Source organism: Quercus lobata, unplaced genomic scaffold, assembly GCF_001633185.2.
Source record: "Quercus lobata isolate SW786 unplaced genomic scaffold, ValleyOak3.0 Primary Assembly Scq3eQI_73, whole genome shotgun sequence".
NCBI classification, from domain to species: Eukaryota; Viridiplantae; Streptophyta; class Magnoliopsida; order Fagales; family Fagaceae; genus Quercus; species Quercus lobata.
The window spans coordinates 436440-463974 of NW_022154703.1; the positions used below are offsets into that span (position 1 = coordinate 436440).

The following is a 27535-nucleotide window of genomic DNA, read 5'->3' on the forward strand; positions in this document are numbered from 1 at the left end:
TCTTTCGACGGGCCGGCCGAGCATGGAGCTGTGATCGGCTATGTTAATCATGCATGTCAGTTTACACTTTGCAATACATGAGATCATGAACCTCGTTGCTTAATTAGGCTATGCCCTGTGCAGGAATTTACTTCCAAATAATGCTCACTGCAAAATGCATTGATTCTTAGCCTACAATAAATATGCTCCACAAGCTCTCTCTCTCTCTCTCTCATAGTAATAATTCCGATTCTTTTGATTTGAGCACAGTGCAAAACACCGACCGACTTTTAACAGTTTTGTGGATCCAAACCCACAACATTTGTTCTCACATCCAACTCCTCAATAATGCAGCTTTGTTTTTGTCTTTCAATCATCAATTTACCTCAACAAAACCCACAACCTTTGCATTTGTGTGAGTCTTTGCGTTCTTGGTTTCCCGTATTGGTTTTTTGTAATGGCGCTTGAAGGTGCATCCATCAGGTTCTGTGCCACAACTACTTGTTCTGATCTGGGGCGGTCTAGGAATTCTGGGCTTGCTTTTAATCTGAGGTTTCGTTTGGAAAAGTTTCGCAAATGGGAATTTTGTTGTCTTGGTGTTTTTGCTAAGAGAGATACCTCTTCTGTGGAAGATCACAAATCGTACGTGCCTGGGATTGAGCCTTCTAGGACCGTTGAGCAGACTCAGGGTAATGAGTCCAGGGGGAATCACAAGGCGTTGAACCTTCTTCCTAGTGAGTTGACTCAATCTCCAAATATTTTGTATTTTAAAATAAAAAATTTGACAGTTCTTTTCTTTTAGTTAAAGGACATTTGTTTGTTCCACTGGAAGAAAACGTATGATCCTACACCAAATTGAAACTTTATAAAGAGCAATATTATTTATAAATCGAAACATTATCACAATATCTAAAAGTTAATATATACTTTTTTATTTTTCTAATAAATTTGATAATTATAATGAGAAAGTAGAATATGAAATTTTGAAAACTTAAATATTTTTATGGGAAACAAAGAAATATCAGTTAAGTTACAAGATTTTTGAAAAAAAAAAAAAAAAAAAAAACCCTTATATTAAAAACAAATTAAGCTTCATAGCTTAAAATTTTTAAATTAAAATCTGAAGTCTAAGAGCAATGCAAAATAGAATCTGTTTTTTACGAGTTTATTTTTTTCTTTTGGTCTTTTAATTTACCTATTTATGATTTTATATACAACTTTTTAGAATATTATTTTGTCTAGATATAACTATACTTAAATCAATCTTGACAAATAAGTTTTTGGTAAAAAGGTACTGTGCTTCATGCAAGTGATCGTTTTTTCCTAATTTCTTCTCTTTCCGTTTTCCTTTGTAATCTCATCTCATGGCTTATATATGAAAAAGTTGAAGAACGGTTCAGTGCATATGAGCATTCATCTTCTACAAGTAATGGTTGCCCATCAGGTACACGCTTTTTGACAATTCTTCTCCCAAGTGGCTATAGCATTCTTGATTTCTTATTATTCTCATTTCTCATACCAAAAAATTAAAAGAGAACAAATTTCATAATATTTTTCACAATTATTAAAGAGACATATTATATTTAATTTCTTATTATTCCCATTTCTTGTGAAATTATGAAATTTGTTGTGTGTAGTATTGTTGTGCTCTCATATTGGTTGTACTTTCCAATATGTAGGGAGTACCAGGAGCATATAGTGAGGCTGCCGCTATGAAGGCATTTCCCAAATGTGAGATTGTCCCATGTAAAACGTTTGAAGAAACACTTAAGGTTTGAATAAATGTTATATGAATAATATATTTTTTTTGATGAATAAATGTTAATTATTACATACTTTTATTGGTATTGAATTCATTAGTTTTTTTTTTTTATTTTTTTTTTTTATATATGTTTATTGGTCTTGGTTTTTAAAAATAAAATAATTAAGGTTGTACTTTTAGTCTACAACTAATTTTGTAGTTAAATTTTATCCTTAAAAGTAATTACAATTTTATTATAAAATGCACACAAACTAGCTTGTGAATATGATTGATATTAATTCAACCTAATAAATAAATATATGATGTGATTGGAGATACGTCCATTTGTAAAAATTATGTAATGAAACTTACAATATCATTAGCATTACTATTTTATTTTTTATTTTTTTAAAGCTGAAGATGTATCTTGATGAGTTGTTTACCTATTATTGTTACCTTGATAGAGTTGGATTCAATATTTCACAGGCTGTTGAAATGTTGTTAGTGGATAAAGCAGTTCTTCCCATCGAGAATTCTATTGGTGGAAGCATTTACGGTCTCTACGACTTGCTCATTTCCAATGGGCTAAACATAGTCGGGGAGGTGAAATTGCAAATTAACCATTGCCTTCTAGGACTGCCCGGCGTAACAATGGAGGGGATAGTAAGTGTTAAGAGCCATCCTCAGGTCAGTGATCATTTTGTTTCTTCCTAGAATTTTGTTGTGAAGGAGAATTTAATGTGGCTGTTCTGTACGAGGGACATGAGTGCTACGCACTTTCATCTATGGCAAAAGCTTTTGGATATATGTTTCTCAAATAGTAAATTTCTTGTCATAATCCATATAGTTTAACTGGTTAGCAATTCTTAGTGTCTCTAGTAGAGACATTTGGAGTTCAAATTCCCTCATTTCTAACTATAAAATTATAAATTATAAAAAAAAAAAAATAAAAAAAAAAACATTGTAATTGGTGTTGCATCAATAACATGATAAATAAATTTCAAAATCAAATTTTTTTTGATTGTTTTAAAAGTTGACACATCATTTTGTATGTTTAATGTAATAAAATTTGTAATATCTATAACATAATTTATTAGTTAGTGTTCCATATGGGTAAGGTTTAGCTCCAATATACAGAAGCCGACACGATATAGACACATGTTCAATTTTTGTCATATATCCACTTCATGTTAGTTCCTGTGCATTAGAGCACTGGAGCTAAGCTGTATCCCTACTATAAAACAACAAAATCTTCGTCCCACTATTTTGGGTTCCACTAGTCTTTTTATGATTAATGGTCAAATAGGATGGAAAGTAGTGGTAAAAATACTAAAAGTTAGTTAAAAGGTATTGATACTAAACTTTAGCCATTTCATTTTTTTGATTTATATGCTGCCTTATGGAATAAAGCTGTTTGTATTACACAAATATTAACCTCATTTGTGATGGAAGACAAAGTTCCCGACAGTTCTCTCTGTTGCTGTTTTAAGAATGTCGTCACTTGCAGGCTCTTGCTCAATGTGATATGACGCTAAGCAAGCTTGGTGTTGTCAGAATTATTGCTGATAATACTGCCATTGCTGCTCAGGTTATCTATGCTAGTTCAGTATATTCCATATATATTGTATGAGTGATTGTGGTGCCACACCATTGGCCACAACTTGCCTATGTGGCGAGTTGTGGTTGGTGGAGGGGTGATGATGGGGACACCCCTCCACCAACCACAACTCATCACATGGCGAGTTGTGGCCAATGGTGTGGCACCAGAATTTTTCATATTGTATTTGAATTTCTTTTAAATCTGTATACATTCTCTGATGAATAGATTATTTGGACAGAAGGTGGCTTCAACTGGGCTAAGAGATACTGGAGCTGTTGCAAGTGCTAGAGCGGCAAAAATATATGGGCTTGACATACTCGCTGAAAAGATCCAGGTAAGACTTCCTTCTCTTCAGATTTGTAAGACTCGGGCATATAAATCAAACAAAAAGCTGATAACCCTAGACCAATCTTCAAAAGCATTGTCATCACTCATCACCAAACATCTCCACTTTGACTCTGTAAGACTCATAGTCACAATCAAACCATCGCCACCACATGACTTTGGAGCACAATAAAGTGTTAACCAAACACTTATCTTTGCAATCAGGGCCTGCTCAAGGCCTAGGCAAGTTAGGCCTAGGCCTAAGGCCCTACCAAAAAATAAAAATTTTCTTAGGAAAAAAGGTCTCACTTTCCATAGTTAAAGGCCCAAATTTTTATAAAACTATATATATATATATATATTTTTTCTAAAGGTTGTACATTTTTTTTATTAGTGATGTTAAGGATACTACAAATTTTATTATTGACTTACAAATTGTCATGTTATTAATCACAAAAAAGTTATATAAACATTCATTAGTTAAATTGATGAAGTTCATCAATGAGAAACAATGTCACATTATATTTTGAACATTTTATAGTACTTTTAATTAGCACATTTTTCTTTTTCATTTCTATTAAGACTCTTAAATTACGAGACCAATAGAACCTTAACTCAATTGAAACCCTAAAATATTTCAAAAAGATGTTGCAAATGTGTTAAATCATCAATTATAGATTAATCTCCCCTGATAGTTTGAGACTTTGATTTTTGTAAACTAATATCCTACAAAGTCACAGATCAAATAATATCTATCTCTCTCTCTTAAAATCAAAATATAAAATTAAAAATTAGATTACAACTTTATTTAACTATGCATCGTCTTATATCCAAAATAAAGTATTTTTTTCAATCGCAATATATTTTTATTTCTTTTTATTAATATTTATAATTCAATTATGATATTCAATTCTCTATATGAAATTAACATTAGTCTAGTTGGTATTATTTATGTATTTAATGTATCAAATTAACCTTAATTTGATTAGTATTAAATAATTTTGTTTAATTAATATTTACATATTAAAGGTCCCGCATAAATTTTTTGCCTTAGACCCCAAATTATGTTGGGCCGCCCCTGTTTGCAATGGCCAAATGTTGGGATGAGAAGAGAGAAAAAGAGTGAGTTCATGAGGAGAACCAAAATATTTTGTCCCACATATACTATGTTCATAGTGTACAGCCCTTTCAGCTGAAACTAAAATTGGTCTTCTTATTGTCTTCTAATTAAATTTTGTTAGGGTCATATTTTTTATGTATTGGCATATCTTATGACAACACTTTACCTGTAACTAGATAGATCTAAGTGAGTTCAAGATTATCATGACAAGTGGTTTCATTGAAGACATAAAGATTACTCAAGAACTACTCAAGAAAAACTAAATCTATAGGTTCTGATACCTCCTCAATACTTGTCGATTTATCAAGATTTGATGAAACTCAATACCTCTTGATCTATCGAGCTACGAGATTTCAAAATATAGCTTACAACATTTGGATTCCAATTGGCTATTGTTTATGGGCTTGTGTAAACCTAATAGGAATCGGAAAGCCTATTTAAAAGGTCCATTAAGCTCCTATATAAATATATAAGGTGGTAGAGAAAGAAAACCTTAACCCTAAAAAGTTTCATAAGGTTTTCTTATTGAAACCCTAGTCTCCTCCTACAGAAGAAAGAGATCTTATTGCGTTTCTTGCGTGCCTTTGGGTTTTATAACCAAGTAAAGTCTCTAGCGCCAATCATTGAAAATCTTATTGGTGTTTTTATGTAAAGCTTGCAAATCAACTGCTACAATCAAAGGGTTGATGTGGAGTTAGTTATGTACTTAGATTCGTGCAAATAAGTTAATCATATACTAGGATTTGTGCAAAAAGAAAGAAATTCCTACAGGATTAAGTCCAATTGGGGATTTGAGTGAAAGTTCAATTATAGGTTGATACTTTGGGATAGTCTAGGGTAGTTGTAAGATTCCTTATATCTATAACCGCTTGATTCTTAATTAGTGATTCTTAGGAGTGATGACATGAAAATCACTCGATGGGGTTTTTGTCTTGCGAGCGGTTTCCCTATTAGTTAACAAATCACTGTATCAATTTATTTCCAGCTGCACTTTAGTTTATTTGGTAATTTGTGTGTGTTTCCACGATTTGCATATAATTTAACCTAATTAATCAACTTGGATAATTGAATTAATTAACCGAGAACAATCTATAAGCCAACAAATTTAGTATTAGACCATAGCATTTTCAAAGGATATGGTTTCAATGTTATTAATCACATCCAGAACTCTGTTCTTGTTCCTCATTGATCTATCTCCTCCATTATAAAGGATATTAACACCGCTGCTTCTTTTTCTTTTTTTTTTCTTAAAATTTTAATTTTGCTCCATTTCTCACTTAGTCAATTCTGCAATTTGGTCCACTCTATTGCAGCTTATACTCCCTTTTGTATTGCTCTGGTGCCTATCCATCTCTACTCTGCCAGCCAATGATTTACAGGTGGAAAAGATAGATGGGTCGTGCCTATGATCGTTTCTCTTAGAATATTGTATTTATCACCTCCTAAAAAAAAAAAAAATATATATATATATATATATATATTCTTATTGCATGTATCATAAGTCAAGACATGTTTCCCCTAAATATATAGCTGCATCAGCATGTGAACATGCTCACCCTAGTTCTACATTATTGGGAAACATGCCTTGACTTATGATACATGCAATAATTACTTACTAATTTCTACATGGAAATTTTGCTTAGATGTAATTAGTATTAACTACTTTGGCAGAAATCATGCTTATGATTAATGTCCTTATCAGACTTTGGCTCTTCCCATTGTTATTGTCAACTATGAAGATTGTCAAACCGTCATGAAATGTGCCAAATGCAACATGACTAAATTGTTCCCACCTTATTCTAGCCAGGATGTTGACAATAATATTACTCGTTTTCTGATACTCTCAAAAGAACCTATAATTCCAGGAATTTATGACAGGCCCTATAAGGTATAAACTTTTTTTTTTTTTTGAGAAATTATAAGGTATAAACTTTTGTTGCATATTTATATGTCTAAACCGTCGTTGATCTGACGAAATATTTGTTAATTTTGTTCACATAGACGAGCATTATTTTTATTCTGAAAGAAGGTCCTGGTGTGCTATTCAAAGCTTTGGCAGTGTTTGCTCTCGGAAACTTTAATTTAACAAAGGTAACTACAAGCCCAAAAACTAAATAAATAAATAATTGGTAACTTTTATAATTGCATCAATAGACTTTATTACTATTATTATTATTTCTAAAATTTTATCAATAGACTTTGATTGACTTGATCTGCTTCTGAGAAATTTTAGATTGACAGACATCCACATAATCAGCATCATTTGATGGTTGATGGTTCTAATGAAGGAAGCATCAAGTGAGTTTTATTATCTTTTGAATTGGAATTTGCAATTGCAATATTGGGATTTGATATCTATTAATTTATTTTAACTTATCAATAATATTCCATTAGAATATATATGTATATATATATATATATCCATAATATTGACCATCCTGTTTTCTTCCATACATTTAGGAAATGACCATTTCTGTTTGAAATGAATTAATTTCATAATTTGAATTAAATTTTATAAACCTCTATTTGAAATGCATATGATACATGTGGCATTTTATGTATTAGATGCATGTAGCATATCTCTCACCATGTGTGTGTGTGAGAGATGCCACATCTATCTATCAAAAGTTATATGAAAAAGAAAAATTGTTGTAATAATTTATTCTTTTTCATAAAAATTTGTGTTTAAGCAATAAAATTTGAGATTAATTACAAATTATAAGGAAAATTTTGATTTTAGAAAAGGGGCATATTCATGCCAAAAATAAAAATCCTCAACGACAAATAAACAAAATGTAGTAAATATTATATCTTTGTGAGTTCTTTTACATTAATATAATATTCAAGTAAATTATATATATATATATATATATATATATATATATATATGAGTGCTTGCAAATATGTGTGCATGTGAATTTTGTCTTTCCCTAAAGTTAAATCCTAGCTCCGACATTTTCAGCACAGTATTGACTCGATTGAGATTTCCTTTTGTATTGTTTATAGTTATAGAGCCTCAATGCCATAGTGGTAACTGTTTTCCAGTGAAAGGTACATGGAGAGAATGTTTTACTTGGACTTTGAAGCTTCAATGGCAGAGCCTCGTGCCCAACAGGCGCTACTACATCTGCAGGTCAGTTCGTATGTCATGACTCATGATATGCTTTTCCCTTGTATAAAATCTCTCTTCACCTTACCTTTATATAAAATTATGGTCAAAACTATGAAACAGGTAATTAAAAGGATTGAATGATTAGCAAAATATTCTTTTATTTTGGCAGGAATTCACAAGATTTGTACGTGTCCTTGGTAGTTACCCAGTGGGCACAGTACAGAAGGCTCTCTTTGGAAGTTACTAGTTCATAATGGATGACCAAACTGTTGATGCTTCATTCATGCATGTGGGACTTTAAAAAAAAAATTATTAGTATGTAATAATATTATTTGCACGTTTTGATTAAAAACATTCATACTTGGTCTCCTCTGAGATTATCGTATTCACACAATTCAATAAGAAGCAAAATTTAGAAAGCCCCTTTTCATGGTAGTAGAAAAGGATTTTTGTTCGAATTCTTTCATTTTAAGGAATTGGTTGGCTATACAATAAACAAGTACAGTATTTTAGTAGATAGAGTTTTTTGATGAAAGAAATAGAAAAAACTTTGTAATATCGAAGAAAAAAATGTAAAACCCAAAAGGAAAAGAACATAGGAATTATATAAATGTCAAACCATAAGTGAAAAACCATACAATTAAACTAGTTAGATAATGCATAAAGCATGCTTCTCATATTATGGGAATGTATCTTATACGTATTTCTTACAACATATGGACCCCAAATAACTATGAGGCTCAAGTGTTGACTCCAGATCTTTGATGTGGCAATAGGTTAGTAGTTCACATACATTCAATGCCAAATAGTTGGTGTGCTTATTTTTACTCCCTTTTTTAAGGTACCAAGAGTTACATCATTAGGAAAAACCCAAGTCTTAGCAATTCCAAAATAAACAACCAGTCTAGGAGACAATAGCTCAGATTAAGCTAGAGTAGAAATTCTATCTTGTATAAAAAAAAAATAATAATAATAATAATAAAAAAACTATATATATAATTGATATCACTTCAACAAGATAATAAATTAGTGTTCAAATTTTTATTTTTTTTTATATCAGGGACATATTTGTTTATATAAGACCAGAATAATAAAATATGTAACATCCCTAATATCACTCAAAATAATAATAATAATAACCCATATTAGCTCTTTGCAATTTGTATTCTTCATTCTCAAAAAAAAAAAATTTATTCCTCACTAGAATTATGCCTTAAAGTCTAAAATATTAGAGCCTCCACTAACCTTTTTCTCTTCCTAGTGGTCATAAAGCTCGAAGAGCAACCTGATTCCCAGTGCTTTGAATCATTAGAAAAGTCTGAAATGGAAACATTTCAATGGCAATAATCTTCTCAAAATATACCTTCCAATATATATAGTATATATGCTTACTAAATTAGAACTTAATTTTACACAAATCAAAATGAATTTTCCCCATCACATACAAATATCCACATCCAATATCTAGTAATCCCTACCAAAATGGTCTATTTTCATCAACACTTCCTTTATTTATTCCAAATTTTAACAATCCAAAAGGCCTCGTATCATCACGCATCCACAACAATCTCCCCAGTCTCAGCAGCAGCAAGAATAAGCTCTGGTTGTACGCCCCCAGCTTCACTGTATGTCCCACCGATTGCATTGGGCTGTCCCAACGCCTTCAAGGCCAAGTGTGCCGCCTTTTGACCCGATATCATCATGGCCCCAAATGTTGGACCCTGCAGAATCAAAGGCACTTAATTAATAAAAACGTCATGAACTCAATCTCATACACTGATGTTACAAAGTATTTCAAATTTTATTATTCAATTCCTATAACGTAAAAGCTAATATATCAAATTTAAAAAAAAAAAACAATAAAGATTGAGAAATTCATTTAGTACATTATTGATACAATACTAATTATATTCATTATCATATCAAATTAATAATTGAAAAAATATGTTATAAATTAAATTGATCGGAAAGGATAGGAGACAAAAATGGTTGAGGCATGCTAAAAATTAGTATAATCATTAATCAACTATCTAATCCCCCCATGGTTTACTTGTTAGATTAATGGTTAAATTCACATTTTCCTATAGTTTAAACTTTTGAAATAAGTGATAATTTATTGTATTAACAAATCATGTAATATTAATTCCAATACTTTATGAATCTTATGATATATAAAAATTCAGGCTGATCCAAAATAATTACCATTCTTGGGGCACCATCAATTTCTGCAACCTCCATCCCAGTAACAATCATACCAGGCACAATCTCTCGAGTAAGCCTGACAATGGCATCCTCAGCAGTGTTCATGTCAAGGGCTTTCATCCCAGGCACACTATCAATCATTCCAATACTCTTCAGCCTCTTAACTCCGGTGGCTCCAAATGGCCCATCATGCCCACACGAGCTCACCACAACCTTAGCCTCCATCACATTAGGATCCATGCAAGACTGAGTGTCATGGTTCATTGAAACCAAAGCCCAGTTGGTCACCACACCCGAGACCCTCTCTTCCTTCACTATCAAATCCTCAGCTGCCACAGCGTTGAACAACTTCACGTTAGGCCTAGCCAATAGCTTGCTCATGATTGTGGATGTGAACAAAGCTGCGTGCTTGATAACAACGTAGTTTTCTTGCTCATCATACTCGATTTCAAGCTCGTCAAGGAAATGATGAGCTGGTTTACGTACAACCATAGCTGAAAAGAGCTGGCCACCAAGCCATGCACCACCACCAGGGCTAACGGATTGTTCAATAATAGCTATACGGATTGAAGGGTTTTTGCTGAGTTCATAAGCGCATGAGAGACCAGCTGAGCCAGCACCGACTATGACAACATCAGTATCAGCGTATGTGATCATGTCTGTCATGTATCGGCGAGTCATTTCACGAGAGACAGTGGATTCTTTAATGGGTTGGAAAGTGAAAGATTTTAGGTCGTATGGTGGGGTTAAGGACATAGAAATGGTGGAGTTTTGTGGGGTGGATTTGATGGGTGTGAAGCGAGAGGTAGTGATGGGTGTGCCATGGAAGCAGGACTTATTGTTGTCTAAGAAAGATGGTTTTGGGAGTGAAGAAGTGCAGGTTGTAGCCATGGCTGCCATTGAAGTGTTTGATATAGTTTTGGGGAACGATGATGTTGTGAGCTAATCAAAGGCTTAGAATGATGAGTGTGAACAGGGTATTAATGAACAGGGTGGGAAGGTTGTGGGAAAGTATGAAAATATCTGAACAAAAATCTAGAAAGTGTGTACTGATAATGAGTGGTGAAGATAGAATTTGAGCGGTTGCAGAACGCTTAGAATTTTTGGCCACAATCTGGTACAGATATTAGCATACTATTGCTATTTTCTTTTTGGTAAACCATGGAAAATTCATTAAACTTAGGAATTAACAAGTCTGTTACAGCACATATTCGCTTTATTATAGGCTAATAACCTGTCCACCACAGGCGGTCGGCACAAAAACACAATAAAGGAAGACAAAGAAGTCGCTCCCAACTTTGTCAATGCATCAGCACATTGATTAGCTTCGCTGTAGGCATGAACAATCTATTTATTGGGTATTTCCCTCAGCAAGTTCCTACAATCAGTCAATAAATGTTCCATTAAATTGGCACCGTTGTTTGTCATGAGAATCACAACACTCAATGCATCAAGCTCAACGACCAAACTGTTAAGCCCCATTTCCTTCGCCAACACCAACCCGTCCCTTAAAGCCCAAAGTTCAACCCTGCAACTGTCAGTGTGCCTGATTGGTCTTGCATAACCCTTCAGCCAAATCCCCTCATGATTTCTGATCACACCTCCTCCCCCTGCCTTACTCGGACTGCCCATCACAAACCCATCTGAGTTGAGTTTATCCCACCCCTCAGGTGGCTTGGTCCAGCCAACGGGAATGACAGATTTCAGTTTCTGCACCTTACAATTGATACCCAACGAGAAGAACTTAGCACTTTCTTTGATGCATCTCCTATAGCTTGTGTTGTCCACCCTTCTCGATCTAAATGTGACTTCATTCCTATGGAGCCAAATATGCCATTACCCCATGACAAACAAGATTTTCCATGGCAAACCCATTATATCAGAACTAATATCTTTCTGGTAGTTGACCTTAAGCCACTTCCCAAGGGGTAAGTTAAAAGAATCCCTTAGGCATTGGGGAAAGTTTAGGTCCTACCAAAACCTTTGAGCCACCTCACAGCTCCTTAACAAGTGCTCAATTGTTTCATTGTGTCTTTGACACAAACTACATATGGGGTCAATGTTTAAACCCCTTGAACCTAGCACGTCTCCAATTGGCACACTGTTATGTAAACACAGCCACAGGAAAAACTGAACCTTGGGAGGAGCTTCTACCTTCCAAACCCATGCTATAGGATTTGTCTCCAGGTTCAAAGGATTTAAATTTCTTGCCAACAAGTAAGTTGATTTAAGTGAGAAGATGTCATCCTTGGAGAATGCCCAATGAAGAGTATCTTCTGTATTCTGGTTTAGAGACAATGGTGTTGCTTTAATTACATTAAGAACTTGATCTGGTAACTCAAAAGATATGCATTGGCTTCTCCAAGCACCTTCATTGTCAAAACATTGATTAATAGTAATCTGCTCTTCAGCTCGATTCAGAGGTCCTTCAATGAGGCTTCAAAGCCTGCCTATTGGTAGCCAAAAATCCCTCCAAACATTGATTGATTCACCATTCCTCACAACCCATTTTAAACCCTTGACATATATTGGGCCACACTTTTTGCAGGCAATCCAAACACTTAAGCAAGGGGCTGATCTACCTTGCTCTAATCTTTGGGGAGTTAGGTATTTAGCAACCAACATTTGAGCCCAAGGTGCCCCTTGATCACTAGCCAACCTCCAACACAGTTTAGCAAGAATAGTAAGATTCCTATCTTTCATGGAATGAAGACCCAATCCACCCAAATCTTTAGGCAGAGTCACTATGTTCTAGTTTACCATGTGCATTCTTCTCTTCTCCTCCGTTGAACCCCAAAGAAAGTCTCTGATAATCTTGTCCACTGCATCACACACTTTGGTAGGTAGGGCTTGGCATTGCATATAATATTCTGCTACTGGTACAGCTGCTGTTTTGGCAAGCACTAGCTTCCTTGCCCTCGATAGCAGCTTTGTCTTCCAGCCAGCAAGCTTGTTTTGAATTTTCCCCACCACAAAGTTGTATGCAGCCCCGACTCTGCTCTGTTGAAGTATTGGAAAGCCAAGGTATCTTCCAAGGTTGGTTGTTGCATGGATTCCCAATTTCCCACATATGGACCTCTTTCTTCTTCTAGTGACATTTGAGGAAAAAAGGATTTTGGACTTTCCCGGGCTAACTTTCTGTCCTATAAGATTGCAGAAATTATCTAGAACTTCAATAATGGCCTCACAATTCTTATGATCAACCTTTGCAAACAACATCAGATCATCAGCAAAGAAGACATGGGAAAAGCTTGGCCCATTTCTAGATGCTTTGACCTTATCCCACCTCTTAGCTTCATACATGCTAGTGATTTGGCTTCCAAGAAACTCCATGCACAACAGAAAAAGATAGGGTGAAATTAGATCACCTTGTCTAATCCCTCTCGAAGGGTGAAAAGCTTCAAGTTTACTACCATTAAAAAGTAGGGCTATGGTTGTTGTGGAAATACAACTCATGATGAGGTTGATAATATTTTGGGGAAGACCAAAATGTTCCAGAACCATTTTAACAAAACTCCACTCAAGGCAATCATAAGCCTTCTCAAGGTCAATTTTTACTACCATGTACCCTTCCTTCTTTTAAGAGAATAGATCAATTCTTGGACAATAACAACATTACCCGTGGCTCTCCTCCCTTCTAAGAAAGCAGTCTACATAGGGGAAATCAGGGATGGAAGAAAGGGTCTAAGCCTTTGGATGATGATCTTAGAGATGACCTTATAAACCGTATTGCAAAGGCTAATAGGTCTGTAATGGTTGACAGTTTCAGGTCGAAGCTGTTTCGGAATTAGAGCAATGAGAGTCTAATTGAGATACTCTAGGACTTTTTGACTTGTGCAAGCTTCCCTGACTTCTCTCTTAACCGAATCTCAAACTATAAGCTAGAATCTCTAGAAAAACCCCGCATGAAGACCATCAATCCCAGGGGCTTTATAAGGTTTCATAGACTTCAAGGCAGTCCATATTTCCTTATCAGAAGGGTTGTGAGACAACCCTCTTGCTTCTTCGAGACTAAGATTAACACCCCACTCAGTATTCCATTGCGGGGTAATGTTACAATATACTTGCTCAATCTAGTACAACTTAATGAAACTTGAAGTGAAAATATCCTTAACTTCTTCAACATTATGCACCCAAACCCCATCACCATTCTGAATGCTAGTGATTTTGTTCTTGCTTCTTCAAGCAAGTGCTAAGATATGAAAGTAGGAAGTATTCATTTCCCCCAAAATGATCCAATTTGTTCTTGCTTTCATTGCCCAAATTTCCTCCTCCATTTGAAGAGTAAGATTATACTCCTCAGATAATTGATTTTGGAGGTTGATATGAAATGGGTTAGGGCGAGAGGCTAAAGCTTTTTGAGTACCCACTAGCGTGGCCATAATTAGCTTCTTCTTGGCAAAAACATTCCCAAAAACCTCCTTATTCCATCTCTAGGGCCTTACCGTAAAGTCCGAGATAGCACCCTTCAACCTAACATCTTGTCCTTCCCAAGCTGCCCTGATCACAGTTGGGAACTCCTCATGGTTGAGCCAAATGGACTGAAATCTAAAGGGTCTATCAGATACATTACCCATATTCGGGTTCAAGTTTAACACCAGGGGGCAGTGGTCAATACTATTGCTATTTAGTACATACTTCTAAGTTTTGAGATAGTTTCATTTTTCATTTTTTTTTTCTTTTTTTGTGAAAAGAACAATGACACCTCCTTAGGAATAATTTATAGAAAATGGTTTAGAATATATTTTTAGAAATATTTTATAGAAAAATGATAAAATAATTAATTTTTTTGACAGCTTCTTATATTTCACATGAAAGTGATATCAAAATTTTCATAATATTATTTATTAACAAATTGTCCTAAGACATGGTTAACATTACCTATAATTTATTGTTCCTACTAACCAAAAACAAGATAGCAATCAATTAGGGTGGTTTCGAGTCTTTCAATGAGTCTTTTGGCTGAATATTGTATAAAATGAAGTTTATTTGAGAAAATGAGGAGAGATGCAAATTTTGACGATACCATTGCCAAAGTTCTAAGAAAAAGTAGGAGAGAAGAGAGAGACATGATGTGACGGAAGGGAGAGAGAGAAAAAAAAAATGAATTATGGCAATACCATTGCCGAAATTAACAGAGAAACAAAAATTGCAATTGTGGCAATTCAATTGCCAAAATATATTAGGGTAGATATGAGATGTGATGGGTTTGAAGTATTTTGTAATCCAATCGGGGTGGTTTCAATTCTTTCGACAAGTCTTTCGGCTGAATATTGTATAAAATAAAGTTTATTTAGGAAGATAAGGAGAGATGAGAATTTCGGCAATATCATTGTCAAAATTCTAAAAAAAAAGTAGGAAAGAAGAGAGACATGATGTGACGAAAGGGAGAGAGAGAGAAAAAAAAATGAATTGTGGCAATACCATTGCCGAAATATGAGAGGAACAGTGAAATTTTTCTCATATTTTGACAATTGAATTGCCACAGTTGAATTGTCACAATTACAAATTTTCCTCTTTTCACTATTCCTCTTATATTTTGGTAATTGAATTGCCACAATTGCAAATTTTTTTCTCTTTCCTAATTTCAGCAATGGCATTGCCACAATTCATTTTTTTCTCTCTCCCTTCCGTCACATCATGTCTCTCTCCTCTCTTCTGCTTTCTCTTAGAATTTCGGTAATGATATCAACGAAATTCACATCTCTCCTTATTTTCCCAAATAATTTTGAACAGTGCTTATATCACAAATAAACTTCATTTTATACAATATTTAGCAAAAAGACTCATCTTTTGACATTAATTAGGTAGAGATCAAAGAAAAAGAGAATGGACGCAAGTGAGAGAGCTAAATAATTGAGAGAAAACAAGTGTTTTTAGATGGTAAAAAAGAAGTACAAATTAAATAATTATAATTAAGAATTGTATAAAAAAAGATTAAATCATATATATATATATATATATATATATATATATATAACGTTTGAGATGAGATAAAGCAAGTAAAAGCCATCATTGTCCTATCACCATTTTGAAGCAGGGAAAATCAATACGAAGTAATGCAAGAAAAGTGGGATGAGAAATTTTGACCCTATCTAACAAAAAAAATTAATTGGATAACTTGGTTTGCTTTTGGGCCAGGTTATTTGTCCAATTGACTATATCATTATCCATGATATGGGACCATTATTTATTGTTTAGGGATGCAATGCTAATCAAGGCCCATCCAATTCTTCGGTTTCATTGACTTTGCAAGACAAGTGGGATGAGAAATTTTGACCCTATCTAACAAAAAAAATTATTTGGATAACTTGGTTTGCTTTTGGGCCAGGTTTTTTGTCCAATTGACCATATCATTATCCATGATATGGGACCATTATTTATTGTTTAGGGATGCAATGCTAATCAAGGCCCATCCAATTCTAAGGTTTCATTGACTTTGCTACATGATGATTAGTTTTTCTTCAAAAGATGACACATGAAATAATGGAACCTCATCCATCGTGACCTTTCAACCTTCATAATCTTTAAAATAAGGATAAACGAATCAACCTACATTCAATATATAGTGTATTTTTTCCTATAAACAAAGCGTACTCATAAATTAAACAACTAATACAAAGTTAAGAGGACATAGTCTCTCATAATACATGCCCAAATTGTCATAATAAAGCAAAACACAAATACCCACACACGGACTATTGAAATACAACAAAATCCTGGTTTAGTTCCATTCCTTCTCTAACTAGAGCATCAGCACAATAATTTTCCTCACAGAAACAGTACTTTATCTTCTCTTAAAATATCTAACCGAGGAGGATCCTACAATCCATAATAAGACTTGCATAATGTAAATTGTTGCAACAAGATTCAATAACCCATTTAAAGACTACCTTTGCATGATCTCATTTTCAACCGCCAATGAATTTATATTTGTATACTTCAATAGGCCATCCCTCAAAACACAAAGCTCTGCATCAACACTGTAACTAAGTTTGTGACAGCCTTCCATAGGTTTATTCCATCTCACTCTAACTAATTGCATGCTCTTGTTCGTGTGAGACCGTGTAGCACAATAGAAGAATTCAGTAGCACAATGATTCACTTCTTTAAACAAATCATGACTTACCAGAGAATTTCTAAACACCACTCTGTTTTTGTGAAGCCAAAGGCTCCAAATGGCTAAAGGGGAAAATAAATTGCTGTTAATGGTTCCTTGGCAACCTGTGTTTTAAGTAACCACATACACAGGTCCATGTTAAAGAAAACTAGGCAACAATCCAACAGCTTGGGTATTAGCCTAAAAGGATCTAACATTGTCACAATCTTTGGTTATATAGAATCTGTTTATTCAGGATCTTTTTAACGGGTTCAAAGATCCTTATTCCTAGCAGAAAGTTGTTGAGCTGTCCTTACTGGAATTTAGGATTCTTATATAATTAATGATACACAACTGATATAGATGCATGTATTCTTCGGCACTTCTGCAAAATTATCATTAAAAAAATGCAGAACCGTAAGTGTGCATGATACTAATTAACTGCAATAAATAAAAACTAAACATGACAGCTGTGGGATTTGAACCCACGCCCTTTCGGACCAGAGCCTAAATCTGGCGCCTTAGACCACTCGGCCAAACTGTCGGATGTTGTGGTTAATTTCCCCAAAATATTTATATATCAGAATAATATTCGAGGTATGACATACTAATCTCAGAGTTCAGACCAAATTAAAAGTAAAATAAGAGAAGCCCATTAATATTATCCAACCAAAGAGGCCTAGACTACCTCATCTACCATTGAATTAATATTTAATATACACACTATCTCATCACAACTCTACTTTTGATGTTGATTGAAATTTGGTATATATCGATACCAATCCCTTATTCTTTGGACACCTCTGCGCTTAGCCAAAAAAGCACTTGTGCCTTTGTTGTACTTGTATGGTTGTATGTGATTTTTTACTTGTTTTTCTTTATTGCTTTTTGTTTTTTCTCCTTTTCTTTTTCTCTATGTGTCTTCTTTATACAAACAAACCCACATATATAGAACCACACCAATCAGCTGGATTGGCACTTTGGGGCATTGGCTCCTCAGAAGCTTCTACACAGGGATCTACTCGCCAATTTTATCTTTTTGCCAACCAAGAGGATTAAGGTCAACTATTTCATGTCTCCCTCGAGTAAATTATGAAAAACTACCAAGATTGAACCTTTGATGCAGAACATTTAACCTGTAATTTGACCATGTAATGCTAGAGTATCTATTTTTACACGAAGTACTCTTTTTTGAGACAGATCTAAGCATTACTATTAATCTAATTCGATTACTTATCAGAAGCATTACTATTAATCTAACCCTTTTTAATCAATTAATTGATTTTTTCCTCATTAACAAGAATATAACACCAAACCTAAAAGGACAAGGAAGAAACACCATCTCTTGGTGCAAAACGAGACATGGGGGGAAACATATGAGAATCCTTCCCACTTTTTACAATGAAAAGTCCAATTAGCTTTTTCTTTTTTGGGATAAGTTAGGCCCAATTAGCTTAGGAGAAAGAATTTCTTCAAATCGGTTTAAAGGAAAATTTCTTTGATTTCCTATACCGTGAATGTTAAAATCATTCAAATGCATTTTTAGTCATATGACTTATTTAATGAATTATATCACTTAAAAAAAATATATAAATAAATAGACAAATTTTGAATCCAAATATGCCTGGAGGCTTAGGCTTCAAACCCCAGTAAGAAGATGTCATGTGTCATTATTATACATAACGCATATGACTCACTTAATCAAAAATTTTAAATTAGAGATTGTTGTGTTTCCATATGTGAGTTGGAATGTTAATTTAGAAATATTGTGACATTTTGTTTTGTTTCCAACATTAATCAAAAATAATACTGTCCCCCAAACATAATCTATAACCCCTTAGAAAAAATAAATAATATAATCCCAAATAATTACAATAAAAATAAACCCAAATAACAACAAGATTAGGCCAAACAACAACAAATTAACAAAATATTCAACAAAAACCCATTCAAAAAAATAAAAAATAAAAATCCCTAATCATTTTGGCTCATAATCTGTTCAACCTATTCTGAAAAAATAATCATTAATTTCATTTTTTCTAAAAAAATGGTACTAAGAGAGATATTGTAACTGTGAGTTCTCCTCAGCAAAACCAACAATTCTACTCTTCTTGGTGGCATAACTCTCTCTCTCTCTCTCTCTCTCTCTCTCTCATTTTTTTAGTTTTGTTGCTAAAAAAAATTGTAAAATTTCATATATATAATTTTTTTAATAATATCCATATATTCAAGTACTTTTTATTATATTTTATGCAATTTAAATTTCTTACTTATTGCATTTCTCACTTCATGTGATTACCAAATAAAAAATAAAAAATTTCCAGCTGTGCAATGATAATGTCCATCAATAATAAAATTTCCCAATGGTTTATTTGGTGGCTCCTGTGGCCTGCCCTTCATGATCAGGAATCTGACCGACCTGGCTGGCATGTGGATCTTCCTAAGTCAATGTTTCATGTTTTGACCTTTAATCAATTGGCTAATTATAATTAAGCCATTGGGAATTAATAAAAGGTTTATAAGCTGGTAACTGGTTACCCACTTGCAGAGACTTTTTTTTTTTTTTTTTTTTTTTGAGAAAACGGTAAGAAGACAGGGTTTATTTTGTGAGTAATGTTGGATACATTAACTTTGGTATAGTTTGTGTCACAACTCGTCATATGGTGAGTTATGATTAGTAAGAGTGTGTCAGTAGGCCATATGGGAGCATGTATTTACCAATCATAACTTGTTATATGACAAGTTGTAGTATAAAGTTGTGTTAAAATTAATGTACTAAGTATTACTCTTATTTTATAGGACAACAAAGGATATTATAAAAAAAAATCATAATAGCATATCCTTTTCTTGGTTATTGTAATTGCATGTTGGTCATGTTTATACCAATAAAGCAAGTCTTCTGTGTCTCTGTTGCAACTTGCAAGGCACAAATTAACTTCCTTCGGTAAATATTTTTGTTTAATAGAGGTTAATGCTAATTCCAAGTAAAAGTAAAAGACATAAACACAAAGTACTTATGTTAAAAGAAGATTAAAGAAATATTAAACACTGATAAGACCCTCTTTTTAACTTTTTGACCAAACACAAATCTATTGTAAATTCTTAAAATCTACATTTAAGATTCTTTTGTTTCACAAGATAGCTAGTTCTTTTAATTTCAGACCGCCAAATCCAGTTGTCGAATTCAAGAACTTTCTGATTATTGTATGACCGATCAAAATCACACCACGCTCTTAGATGCAAACACATGGAGCCCACCTCCATTTTTAATTTCTGCCAGAACCCGTTGGAGGGCAGCCTGGCTTTCTCTAAGTTCCAGTTCGGCACTTACCCATTTTTTGTATTTTCATTTTCATTTCAATTCCTATATTGCCCATGTCGGTACTTAGTACTTTCATCTTTTTCTTTTTTCTTTTTTTTTTTCTTTTTTGCCTCAAAAATAAAAAGTACTTTTATTTTTGATAAATGTCAAAGCATTGAGTATAATACTAAACCCCCCATTTAAAAAAAAAAAAAAAAGTATTGATTAATACAGTGAAGGGATGGTGTTCCCATGAACAAAAAGAATTGACTGAAAAGAAAAGCTACTTAGGTGCATAATTTATAAAATTAGAACAATTAATGAATGATTTTTATTTTTGTTATTGAAAATGAACTATTTCAATAGGCTTCAATCCACATATAATAAAAACAATCTTCCACATAACATCACGTTTGACTATTATCTTCATATGGGAAAAAACCAAAAAAGAAAAAGAGAAAAGAGAGAGTTAAATATTATGGGTTATAATACATTTGTCTTATACTTTTTTGGGTCAAGTGATACAAGAAAGAAATATAACTCTATAAGACTAATTTTCTTTTCCCCATATTCATATATAAATCATAAAATTTGATGTAGAAAACATTTAAGTAACTATATAATATGACCAATTATTAGCTCATTATTATCAAATAACGTACATACGTTTGAATAGTATTACATGGGCAAAAATGTACATACAAATAACTAAATTATTAACCAGACAATCTTCATGTGCAAAATCCTTATTCAAATACTGGCCATTTAATGCAACTGCTTCTCAGAGATCCCAGCTTAGAAGCCTCTTTCTCTTCCCCCAAAGTCCTTCAGCCCAAAATGGAAAGAAGAGTCTCTCCAATGCCCACTCTTCTTTTCATTGCAGCTCTAATGGCTGCTTCTTACTTTATTATATCTGAAGCAGCTGATTCTAAAGGATCATTTCAAGACAATTTCGATATAATGTGGTCTCAGGAGCATTTTTCAACCTCCCCAGATGGGCAGATCTGGTATCTCTCATTAGACAAAGAAACAGGTAACACACATATATCCACAAGATTAGCTATACTTAATTCTATTTTTGCTTGCTTTAGTTTAAAGATATAGTCTTTGTGATAAGAAACTTATATAGTATAGTTTACTTTTTCTTTTATTGTATTGTTGAATAGGCTGTGGATTTCAAACAAAGCAAAGATACAGATTTGGGTGGTTTAGCATGAAGCTCAAGTTGGTCGGAGGTGACTCTGCCGGTGTAGTGACAGCTTACTATGTAAGTCTTTGACATTGAATCTTATTGCTTCATATTTATAGCATTTGTATTGTAATTAGAGAGTGGCTAATTAAAATGATTGGCAAAAATTTATGTTGTAGATGTGCACTGAAAATGGGGCAGGGCCAACGAGAGATGAGTTAGATATTGAGTTCTTGGGGAATAGGACTGGGCAGCCTTATCTTATTCAGACTAATGTGTACAAGAATGGGACTGGTGGCCGTGAGATGAGGCATATGCTTTGGTTTGACCCCACTGAGGATTTCCATTCCTATTCTGTACTCTGGAACAGCCACCAGATTGTGTAAGTTTCTCTTACCATTGAAATTCACTCTTTTTTCTCTGAGTTACTTGTTTAGATTCTCCTCCCCACTTTGTACATGTGGTTACTCATCAAACACTTCGATGCAGTCACCATAAATATTGGAGACAAAAGATGTCTTAGTTACTCTGTTGCTTTTGACTGAATGAGTAATACATAGACACAAACATTTTTCACAATTGCTAACATGTCCGGTTATGATTGAAGCAACTTTTCAGCAGTCACAAGTAAACAGTGTGAAAATTTTGTGATTGGTGGTGTACATATGTTTATCAAAATTCAACCATATAAATGTATTGGTCAAGACTTACGCAGTTGAATTTAATTATACTTAAGAAAAAAATAATAACATTCCGATTGTGTTTACATTAGTCCATACAATTACATGATTGAGTTTATTTGAGAAACTTAAGGTATGCACCAAAGTTTTGTATACAAAGAAACAAGGGGAAGTCTAACATGGGCTTTGGAAGAACTTATACTGACAGTTACTTGAATTGCTATTCAAATATGCAAACAGGTTTTTTGTGGATAGTACTCCCGTAAGAGTTTTCAAGAACAATGGGGAAGCAAATAATTTCTTCCCCAACGAAAAGCCCATGTACTTGTTTTCTAGCATATGGAATGCCGATGATTGGGCCACAAGAGGTGGGCTCGAGAAGACAGACTGGAAGAAGGCCCCATTTGTGTCCTCTTACAAAGACTTCAGTGTTGATGGTTGCCAATGGGAAGATCCATACCCTGCATGTGTTTCAACCACCACTCGAAATTGGTGGGATCAGTATTCTGCTTGGCATCTCTCTGATTCTCAAAAAATGGATTATGCTTGGGTGCAGAGAAACCTTGTTATTTATGATTATTGCAAGGACTATGAAAGGTTCCCCACATTGCCGGTAGAGTGTTCATTGAGTCCATGGGATTGATGAGCAAAGTGATAACTGATAAGGGATAAATACTACTTTATTTTTTATTTATTTATTTTCAAATTTCATATTACATTGGTAAAAAAATGTGTAGTTTTGTGTCATTATTTTATTTGATTATTATTTAGATATTTAATTTATTCAAAATTTTATTTTGAATTCAAATGTCTTCTTTTGCTCGATTTACATTTATATGCTGAGTCGTGACTTTAAACTTCTTAGAAAAGTAATCAATGAAATTACTATATAGGGTAATGTCACACAAAAATAAGGCCAGCTTATCTTTTGATGTTGAAACTTGTTTAAAGCTTAGGAACTTTGAAGTTCAAACTTCTCTCATAAATAGTTGAAAATTTATTTGTATGTTAAAAATAAAGAAGAATGGCCAAGTATTAATAGCCTAAAAATATTCAAATGTTGACATTATAAATTTCCATATTTTCATATACTTCTATTTAAATAAAGAATTAGATATGTTTGTAGATACATGAAATAAAATAAAAATAAAAATAATTTATTTTCATGTTTATGTTTATTTTTATAATGTTTTTGTTTAAATTTTTTTATTCAAATAATGATAAATATTAATTAATATATTTTTACCCATTTTAGACCTTTTAAATTATGTATAAAAAATAAACAAGTAAGTTGACATTTATTAGTTACATGATATCCTTGATTACATGCAAGCCACGCCAATAAACATACAAAAGCAAAATAAAATTAACTATAATTATTTTATTGGAACTTAATTACAATGATAATTTAAAAATATACAATATAACATTATACCCCTTGGCACTTTGTTGTTATTGCAATTGTGTGGCATGTACCCATTTCACCAAAAGAAAAAAAATCAACCATGTCCTTTGGCATTTCCTTGAATTCAAAAACTATAAAATAACTTAAGTCCAAACTAGTCGCAACAAAATATAGATTTTAACTTACTAGAGCTAAAACATGATAATATATCTAAAACTGAACAGCTACACTAACTCTCAAAAACTTAATGGAAATTGGTGTTATGCTTTTTACGTTAAGCACATTCGACATATAACTGAAAAATAAAATGTATCAAAGCTTTATTTTTTAAAGAAAAAAATGAATCAAAGCTATCAACTCTAAATCTATGATCGCTAATAATATTTAAATTAATAATTTTTTATTATTTACACGTACGTTAAAAAAAAAAAAAAAGATACTTATAAATGAACCCGTAAGTGTGATTCCTAGTAGTGTCGCAACGTGATCAACTAATTTAGGAACCGCATATGATATGAATTTGTAGTCCATAATATTTTGACCAATTTAGACTATGGTTGCCAACTAGAAAGCATAAACTATAAGAAAGTACAGAAACTTTGAAGGAGAAATGGAGAAACAATATGCGAGAGAGAGAATGAAAAATTCTGATTTCAATTCAATAATGAATTTGTACAAGCTCTGCGTCTAAATACCAGAAAAACAGAGGCCTGGAAAAATCCCAAAACAGTTACATCCCAAATCAGTTACAGCACGTGTGACATTCTGTTATTCCACGTGTGAGACTCCTCCAACTTAAATACATGGAAAGCTACAAGTAGTTTTACATACAGAAAACACAAAACTACAACAACTATACTACACTAATGTCGTTTAGACAGAAAAATCATTTCTTTGCTGCTTTCTTCTTTTGCTTCATTTCTTTTCTGTCTTTCTAATGTGGGCTGCAATCTTGATACTCCCCCTCAAGATGAGAATTGGGATTATGGATATTCACAATACACATCTTGGATAGTAATGCTTGCAACTGCTGGCCACTAAGAGCCTTTGTGAGGAGATCAGCTAGCTGGGAATGAGTGGGAGTAAAAAATAAACGAATGACCTTATCTTCAACTTTGTCCCTGACCAAGTGGCAATCTATTTCTATGTGCTTGGTTCTTTCATGAAACACGGGATTCTCACCTATGTATATGGCTGCTTGATTGTCACAGAAAAGCATGGCAGGTTTGGGATGAAAAACCTCCAAATCCTTTAACAAGGCCAGAAGCCAAGTTATTTCACATGTAGTAACTGCCATGGCCCTATATTCTGCCTCGACAGAGGAACGAGAGACTATAGATTGCTTTTTGGTCTTCCATGAAATGAGTGAATCACCTAAGAAAATGCAAAATCCAGTAATGGATCTTCTAGTGTCAATGCAGGAAGCCCAGTCTGCATCTGTGTATGCCTTTAAATGTAAATCTGATTTGGATGAGAAAAGGATGCCCTGACCAGGAGTTCCTTTAAGATATTGCAGCACTTTATAAGCTGCATCCAGATGAGGTTTGCGTGGCTTGGACATAAATTGGCTCAATTTTTGGACTGAGTAAGCAATGTCTGGTCTAGTTATGGTGAGATACAACAATCTCCCTACTAGTCTTCTGTAAACACTAGGATCAGGCAGTAACTCCCCACAAAACTTGCTTAACTTCAAATTTTGTTCCATAGGAACCTTACTTGTTTTGCAACCTGACATCCCAGCATCTTTAAGTATATCCAAGGTGTATTTCCTTTGGCATAAACAAATGCCTTGTTCTGATCTGGCCACTTCAAAACCAAGGAAAAATTTTAGGTTTCCAAGGTCTTTCAACTTGAATTCTTGATCCAAAAATACCTTAAGTTCTTCAATAGCATGAGCATCATTACTGGCAATAAGGATGTCATCAACATACACCAAGAGAGCTATAAATGACTGATTAAACTTCTTGGTGAATAGAGAGTAATCTGACTTAGATTGTTTGAAACCACATTTCAAAATGGTAGCTGAGAACTTAGAGTACCATTGTCTTGAGGCCTGCTTAAGTCCATACAATGACTTATTTAGTTTGCACACCAAATGCTCCCCCTTGTTGTGAAAGCCTGGAGGCAGATGCATATAAACTTCCTCATGGAGATCACCATGGAGGAAAGCATTGTTCACATCAAGTTGAACAAGGTGCCAACCCTTCACAGCTGCAATAGCAAGGATAGTCTTCACTGAAGTCATCTTTGCCACAGGAGAGAAAGTGTCTGTGAAGTCTAAACCCTCCTGCTGAGTGAACCCTTTGGCCACAAGTCTGGCCTTGTACCTCTCTACTATACCATCAGCCTTATATTTGATTCTATATACCCATTTGCACCCAATGGCCTTTTTGTGAGAAGGGAGAGAAGTAAGAGACCAAGTTTGGTTGGATTCCAAGGCTGCAATCTCATCAACCATAGCATTCTGCCACTTAGGATCCTTGATAGCCTCAGAATAGGATTTTGGCTCAGAAATAGCAGTGATTAAGGAACAAAAATGGGCATAGGAAGGTGAAAGACCAGAAGTATCAATATAAGCAGAGATAGGATACTTAGTACCTGACTTAGAGGAGCTGGAACCAAACTTGATGGCTGAATTGGAGTGATCAAACTTAGCATGAACAACAGTACTGCATTTAAAGTCTTGCAAATAAGCAGGAGCTTTACTGATTCTTGTAGACTTCCTTAAGGGTGGAATGGAAGCAGGAATAGAAGTAGGTACTGAAGCAGGAATAGAATGGGATATAGGATCAAGTATGGGGTCTACAGAAGGAGGAAGAACAGAATCAAAGGAAGGGGCAGAGGTAGTATCTGGAATGGTTAAAGGTGAAGTAGGGGGAGGTGAGGTAGGATTGGACAAAACAGATGTAGAATCTGTAATGGGAGGTGTTGGGGTATGTGAATCAACAATAGGAGTGGCAACAAAGGGTAAGGGGTCAAGGTAAAGGTCTGGGGAAGGAAAAATATGAGGTAAGGTGATTGTGGAATGAGGGGAAGAAGAGTATGTGGAAGAGATAAAGGGAAAGACAGTCTCATGGAAAAGAACATCCCTAGAGACAAAAATTTTCTTGGTGGCCAGATCAAGCACCTTGAAACCTTTAACCCCCATAAGGATAACCCAGAAAAACACATGGTAAGGATCTAGGATCAAATTTTGACCTATTGTGAGACAAAGTAGATGCAAAACAAAGGCATCCAAACACCTTTAGATGATCATAGGAAGGGATTGTGTTGTATAGTTTCTCAAATGGAGTTTTGTTGCCAAGAGTAGAAGAAGGCAGCCTATTTATAATATACACAGCAGTTAAGACACACTCACCCCAAAAGGTAAGAGGCATATTGGACTGAAACTTTAAGGCCCTTGCAATGCTCAATATATGTTGGTGTTTCCTCTCCACAACTGAATTTTGTTGTGGAGTGGCTACACAAGAATGCTGATGCAAAATTCCATGCTTAGCATAAAATTCTTTTAGAGTGAATTCTTGAGCATTATCAGTCCTAATAGCCTTGATTTTAGTGCTAAACTGTGTGAATATCATATTGAAAAATGAAATCAACAAGGGTCTGGTTTCAGATTTGGTTTTCATAAGGTACACCCATGTGGATCTAGTGGCATCATCAACAATGGTAAGGAAATATCTAAAACCATCATGAGTGGACTTAGCAAAAGGGCCCCATACATCACAGTGAATAAGATCAAAAGGAGTTGTAGACAAATGATTAAAGAAAGGAAATGGAAAACGT

At 34.0% G+C, this 27535-nt stretch overlaps 3 protein-coding genes and 1 non-coding gene across 4 annotated transcripts; 2 read left to right on the plus strand and 2 right to left on the minus strand.

The window, feature by feature from the left end:
- Window positions 1-436: 436 nt before the first annotated feature.
- Window positions 437-8123, plus strand: LOC115972753 (arogenate dehydratase/prephenate dehydratase 1, chloroplastic-like). Its single transcript, XM_031093013.1, has 11 exons — window positions 437-713; window positions 782-816; window positions 1659-1751; window positions 2207-2407; window positions 3228-3308; window positions 3559-3654; window positions 6572-6652; window positions 6766-6855; window positions 6998-7062; window positions 7816-7897; window positions 8046-8123. Exons 1-11 carry the CDS (start codon window positions 437-439, stop codon window positions 8121-8123), a joined length of 1179 nt encoding a protein of 392 aa, XP_030948873.1.
- A 1091-nt stretch (window positions 8124-9214) lies between these two features.
- Window positions 9215-11052, minus strand: LOC115972735 (thiamine thiazole synthase 2, chloroplastic-like). Its single transcript, XM_031092996.1, has 2 exons — window positions 10079-11052; window positions 9215-9597 (listed from the first exon to the last, which is right to left on the minus strand). Exons 1-2 carry the CDS (start codon window positions 10976-10978, stop codon window positions 9427-9429), a joined length of 1071 nt encoding a protein of 356 aa, XP_030948856.1. The 5' UTR covers window positions 10979-11052; the 3' UTR covers window positions 9215-9426.
- A 6589-nt stretch (window positions 11053-17641) lies between these two features.
- TRNAL-UAG lies at window positions 17642-17721 on the minus strand. The gene has a single exon. It is a non-coding gene; the product is annotated as a tRNA-Leu (tRNA).
- Window positions 17722-21251: 3530 nt separating this feature from the next.
- Window positions 21252-23007, plus strand: LOC115972790 (probable xyloglucan endotransglucosylase/hydrolase protein 8). The gene is made up of 4 exons (XM_031093042.1): window positions 21252-21511; window positions 21645-21745; window positions 21847-22049; window positions 22588-23007. The coding sequence occupies exons 1-4, from the start codon at window positions 21316-21318 to the stop codon at window positions 22988-22990; spliced, it is 903 nt and encodes a 300-aa protein (XP_030948902.1). The 5' UTR covers window positions 21252-21315; the 3' UTR covers window positions 22991-23007.
- Window positions 23008-27535: the final 4528 nt, after the last annotated feature.

Bases quoted from the DNA above. Each gene is read 5' to 3' on its own strand.
- LOC115972753 (XM_031093013.1), top strand. From the start codon at position 437: ATGGCGCTTGAAGGTGCATCCATCAGGTTCTGTGCCACAACTACTTGT. The intron at 6,856-6,997 runs GTAACTACAAGC...GAGAAATTTTAG, and splicing joins GAAACTTTAATTTAACAAAG to ATTGACAGACATCCACATAA. The intron at 7,063-7,815 runs GTGAGTTTTATT...TTCCAGTGAAAG, and splicing joins TCTAATGAAGGAAGCATCAA to GTACATGGAGAGAATGTTTT.
- LOC115972735 (XM_031092996.1), bottom strand. From the start codon at position 10,978: ATGGCAGCCATGGCTACAACCTGCACTTCTTCACTCCCAAAACCATCT. The intron at 9,598-10,078 runs GTAATTATTTTG...TTGATTCTGCAG, and splicing joins TTGATGGTGCCCCAAGAATG to GGTCCAACATTTGGGGCCAT.
- LOC115972790 (XM_031093042.1), top strand. From the start codon at position 21,316: ATGGAAAGAAGAGTCTCTCCAATGCCCACTCTTCTTTTCATTGCAGCT. The intron at 21,512-21,644 runs GTAACACACATA...ATTGTTGAATAG, and splicing joins CTCATTAGACAAAGAAACAG to GCTGTGGATTTCAAACAAAG. The intron at 21,746-21,846 runs GTAAGTCTTTGA...TTTATGTTGTAG, and splicing joins GTGTAGTGACAGCTTACTAT to ATGTGCACTGAAAATGGGGC.